We start from the raw sequence: 6,000 nt of genomic DNA on the forward strand, positions 1-6,000 counted from the left end.
TATATTACCAATGTTGTATTACCAGTGTTCTATTACCAGTGTTCTATTACCAGTGTTCTATTACCAGTGTTATATTACCAGTGTTGTATTACCAGTGTTGTATTACCAGTGTTTTGTTACCAGTGTTCTATTACCAGTGTTGTATTACCAGTGTTATATTGGCAGTGTTCTATTACCAGTGTTGTATTACCAGTGTTATATTACCAGTGTTATATTACTAGTGTTCTATTACCAGTGTTCTATTACCAGTGTTATATTACCAGTGTTGTATTACCAGTGTTCTATTACCAGTGTTCTATTACCAGTGTTCTATTACCAGTGTTGTATTACCAGTGTTGTATTACCAGTGTTATATTACCAGTGTTATATTACTAGTGTTCTATTACCAGTGTTATATTACCAGTGTTATATTACCAGTGTTGTATTACCAGTGTTATATTACCAGTGTTGTATTACCAGTGTTCTATTACCAGTGTTCTATTACCAGTGTTATATTACCAGTGTTGTATTACCAGTGTTCTATTACCAGTGTTGTGTTACCAGTGTTCTATTACCAGTGTTGTATTACCAGTGTTATATTGGCAGTGTTCTATTACCAGTGTTGTATTACCAGTGTATATTACTAGTGTTCTATTACCAGTGTTCTATTACCAGTGTTCTATTACCAGTGTTGTATTACCAGTGTTCTATTACCAGTGTTCTATTACCAGTGTTCTATTACCAGTGTTGTATTACCAGTGTTATATTACCAGTGTTATATTACTAGTGTTCTATTACCAGTGTTCTATTACCAGTGTTGTATTACCAGTGTTGTATTACCAGTGTTGTATTACCAGTGTTATATTACCAGTGTTATATTGGCAGTGTTCTATTACCAGTGTTCTATTACCAGTGTTCTATTACCAGTGTTATATTACCAGTGTTATATTACCAGTGTTATATTACCAGTGTTGTATTACCAGTGTTCTATTACCAGTGTTATATTACCAGTGTTATATTGGCAGTGTTCTATTACCAGTGTTCTATTATCAGTGTTCCATTACCAGTGTTCTATTACCATTGTTGTATTACCAGTGTTGTATTACCAGTGTTATATTACCAGTGTTCTATTAGCAGTGTTAAATTACTAGTGTTGTATTACCAGTGTTATATTACCAGTGTTGTATTACCAGTGTTCTATTACCAGTGTTCTATTACCAGTGTTGTATTACCAGTGTTATTTTACCAGTGTTATATTACTAGTGTTCTATTACCAGTGTTCTATTACCAGTGTTATATTACCAGTGTTGTATTACCAGTGTTCTATTACCAGTGTTCTATTACCAGTGTTCTATTACCGGTGTTCTATTACCGGTGTTATATTACCGGTGTTATATTACCAGTGTTGTATTACCAGTGTTCTATTACCAGTGTTCTATTACCAGTGTTCTATTACCAGTGTTCTATTACCAGTGTTGTATTACCAGTGTTGTATTACCAGTGTTATATTGGCAGTGTTCTATTACCAGTGTTGTATTACCAGTGTTATATTACCAGTGTTATATTACTAGTGTTCTATTACCAGTGTTCTATTACCAGTGTTATATTACCAATGTTGTATTACCAGTGTTCTATTACCAGTGTTCTATTACCAGTGTTCTATTACCAGTGTTATATTACCAGTGTTGTATTACCAGTGTTGTATTACCAGTGTTTTGTTACCAGTGTTCTATTACCAGTGTTGTATTACCAGTGTTATATTGGCAGTGTTCTATTACCAGTGTTGTATTACCAGTGTTATATTACCAGTGTTATATTACTAGTGTTCTATTACCAGTGTTCTATTACCAGTGTTATATTACCAGTGTTGTATTACCAGTGTTCTATTACCAGTGTTCTATTACCAGTGTTCTATTACCAGTGTTGTATTACCAGTGTTGTATTACCAGTGTTATATTACCAGTGTTATATTACTAGTGTTCTATTACCAGTGTTATATTACCAGTGTTATATTACCAGTGTTGTATTACCAGTGTTATATTACCAGTGTTGTATTACCAGTGTTCTATTACCAGTGTTCTATTACCAGTGTTATATTACCAGTGTTGTATTACCAGTGTTCTATTACCAGTGTTGTGTTACCAGTGTTCTATTACCAGTGTTGTATTACCAGTGTTATATTGGCAGTGTTCTATTACCAGTGTTGTATTACCAGTGTATATTACTAGTGTTCTATTACCAGTGTTCTATTACCAGTGTTCTATTACCAGTGTTGTATTACCAGTGTTCTATTACCAGTGTTCTATTACCAGTGTTGTATTACCAGTGTTGTATTACCAGTGTTATATTACCAGTGTTATATTACTAGTGTTCTATTACCAGTGTTCTATTACCAGTGTTCTATTACCAGTGTTGTATTACCAGTGTTGTATTACCAGTGTTGTATTACCAGTGTTATATTACCAGTGTTATATTGGCAGTGTTCTATTACCAGTGTTCTATTACCAGTGTTCTATTACCAGTGTTATATTACCAGTGTTATATTACCAGTGTTATATTACCAGTGTTGTATTACCAGTGTTCTATTACCAGTGTTATATTACCAGTGTTATATTGGCAGTGTTCTATTACCAGTGTTCTATTATCAGTGTTCCATTACCAGTGTTCTATTACCATTGTTGTATTACCAGTGTTGTATTACCAGTGTTATATTACCAGTGTTCTATTAGCAGTGTTAAATTACTAGTGTTGTATTACCAGTGTTATATTACCAGTGTTGTATTACCAGTGTTCTATTACCAGTGTTCTATTACCAGTGTTGTATTACCAGTGTTATTTTACCAGTGTTATATTACTAGTGTTCTATTACCAGTGTTCTATTACCAGTGTTATATTACCAGTGTTGTATTACCAGTGTTCTATTACCAGTGTTCTATTACCAGTGTTCTATTACCGGTGTTATATTACCGGTGTTATATTACCAGTGTTGTATTACCAGTGTTGTATTACCAGTGTTCTATTACCAGTGTTCTATTACCAGTGTTCTATTACCAGTGTTCTATTACCAGTGTTGTATTACCAGTGTTGTATTACCAGTGTTGTATTACCAGTGTTATATTACCAGTGTTATATTACCAGTGTTATATTACCAGTGTTGTATTACCAGTGTTCTATTACCAGTGTTGTGTTACCAGTGTTATATTACCAGTGTTGTATTACCAGTGTTCTATTACCAGTGTTGTGTTACCAGTGTTATATTACCAGTGTTGTATTACCAGTGTTCTATTACCAGTGTTGTGTTACCAGTGTTCTATTACCAGTGTTGTATTACCAGTGTTATATTGGCAGTGTTCTATTACCACTGTTCTATTACCAGTGTTCTATTACCAGTGTTCTATTGGGAGTGTTATATTACTAGTGTTCTACGACCAGTGCTCTATTAACAGTGCTATATTACCAGTGTTATATTACCAGTGTTCTACTACAAATGTTCTACGACCAGTGCTCTATTAACAGTGCTGTATTACCAGTGTTCTATTACCAGTGTTCTACTACCAATGTTCTATTACCAGTGTTCTATTTCCAGTGTTCTACTACCAATGTTCTATTACCAGTGTTATATTACCAGTGTTCTATTACCAGTGTTATATTACCAGTGTTGTATTACCAGTGTTCTATTACCAGTGTTGTGTTACCAGTGTTCTATTACCAGTGTTGCATTACCAGTGTTATATTGGCAGTGTTCTATTACCACTGTTCTATTACCAGTGTTCTATTACCAGTGTTCTATTGGCAGTGTTATATTACTAGTGTTCTACGACCAGTGCTCTATTAACAGTGCTGTATTACCAGTGTTCTATTACCAGTGTTCTATTACCAGTGTTGTATTACCAGTGTTATATTACCAGTGTTATATTACTAGTGTTCTATTACCAGTGTTTTATTACCAGTGTTATATTACCAGTGTTGTATTACCAGTGTTCTATTACCAGTGTTCTATTACCAGTGTTCTATTACCAGTGTTGTATTACCAGTGTTCTATTACCAGTGTTGTGTTACCAGTGTTCTATTACCAGTGTTGTATTACCAGTGTTCTATTACCAGTGTTGTATTACCAGTGTTATTTTACCAGTGTTATATTACTAGTGTTCTATTACCAGTGTTATATTACCAGTGTTCTATTACCAGTGTTGTATTACCAGTGTTCTATTACCAGTGTTGTGTTACCAGTGTTATATTACCAGTGTTGTATTACCAGTGTTCTATTACCAGTGTTGTGTTACCAGTGTTATATTACCAGTGTTGTATTACCAGTGTTCTATTACCAGTGTTGTGTTACCAGTGTTCTATTACCAGTGTTGTATTACCAGTGTTATATTGGCAGTGTTCTATTACCACTGTTCTATTACCAGTGTTCTATTACCAGTGTTCTATTGGGAGTGTTATATTACTAGTGTTCTACGACCAGTGCTCTATTAACAGTGCTATATTACCAGTGTTATATTACCAGTGTTCTACTACAAATGTTCTACGACCAGTGCTCTATTAACAGTGCTGTATTACCAGTGTTCTATTACCAGTGTTCTACTACCAATGTTCTATTACCAGTGTTCTATTTCCAGTGTTCTACTACCAATGTTCTATTACCAGTGTTATATTACCAGTGTTCTATTACCAGTGTTATATTACCAGTGTTGTATTACCAGTGTTCTATTACCAGTGTTGTGTTACCAGTGTTCTATTACCAGTGTTGTATTACCAGTGTTATATTGGCAGTGTTCTATTACCACTGTTCTATTACCAGTGTTCTATTACCAGTGTTCTATTGGCAGTGTTATATTACTAGTGTTCTACGACCAGTGCTCTATTAACAGTGCTGTATTACCAGTGTTCTATTACCAGTGTTCTACTACCAATGTTCTATTACCAGTGTTCTATTTCCAGTGTTCTACTACCAATGTTCTATTACGAGTGTTCTATTACCAGTGTTCTATTACCAGTGTTCTATTACCAGTGTTCTATTACCAGTGTTCTATTACCAGTGTTATGGTCGTTCAGGATACAATAGAAACCCATCCAGTAAAGATTCCTTCTGAAGGTAGTTTTGTTGAGTCATGTGAATCCATGAAAACAGTTGCCAAACACTGTGTAAGCCTGATGATGATGATGAGGAAGAATATGACAGTGATGACGGCGGTGATGATGATGATGACGAGGATGATGATGGTGATGACAGTGATGATGACGCTGATGACGAGGAGGAGAATAAAATGTTTGTGTTGATCCTTCAGGGCAAGCTGCGATGCAATGAACACATCACCAGTGGTTTCAACAACATGCCTGCTGCCTTCATGGGCATGCTACAGGGAGACAACATCGGCAAGGCTGTGGTCAAGGTGTGATGATGTCACAATCACATCAACATTACACTCCTCCAGAACATCTGGCTAAAGCATTCCAGAACACTTAACTTCATACACACTCCAGGTTCTAGATCCGGAATCTCTTTGTACTCAACATTCCAGAATCCTTCCTGAATACCACACTCTAATGTTCTGTTCCATGTTTATCCATAGACACGTTCAACAGACAGCAAGACAGGTTTAGGTCCAGTGTAATTCAACAGACAGCTAGACAGGTTTTGGTCCAGTGTAATTGAACAGACAGCTAGACAGGTTTTGGTCCAGTGTAATTCAACAGACAGACAGGCTTTGTTCCAGTGTGATGCTATTAACTAAATAAACATGTCTTCACAATACAATGTTTATAATATATCCAGCCTACTGATCATTACTTTTTCTATACCAATAACATAAGATTTGACTAATTACCAGACAGTCCCCATAACCTGGTCTATACTGAGTTTATACTGTAGTGACCTTAACCCAACACCTAGCAACCTCATAACCTGTTCTATACTGAGTTTATACTGTAGTGACCTTAACCCAACACCTAGCAACCTCATAACCTGGTCTATACTGAGTTTATACTGTAGTGACCTTAACCCAACACCTAGCAACA

The 6,000-nt window shown here is 35.5% G+C and overlaps 1 protein-coding gene across 2 annotated transcripts in view; it reads left to right on the top strand.

Moving 5' to 3' along the window:
- The window catches only part of LOC311110126 (prostaglandin reductase 1-like), a 35,826-nt gene extending 30,075 nt beyond the window's left edge, over positions 1 to 5,751 (top strand). For both annotated transcript variants that reach the window (XM_084188694.1, XM_084188695.1), the window contains exon 9: positions 5,271 to 5,751. In XM_084188694.1, coding sequence (XP_084044820.1) covers positions 5,271 to 5,381 — 111 coding nt within the window. In that variant the 3' untranslated portion in view covers positions 5,382 to 5,751. The remainder of the gene's footprint in view (positions 1 to 5,270) is intronic.
- Positions 5,752 to 6,000: the final 249 nt, after the last annotated feature.

Source organism: Coregonus lavaretus (genome assembly GCF_964263955.1).
Source record: "Coregonus lavaretus genome assembly, contig: SUPER_35_unloc_2, whole genome shotgun sequence".
NCBI lineage: Eukaryota > Metazoa > Chordata > Actinopteri > Salmoniformes > Salmonidae > Coregonus > Coregonus lavaretus.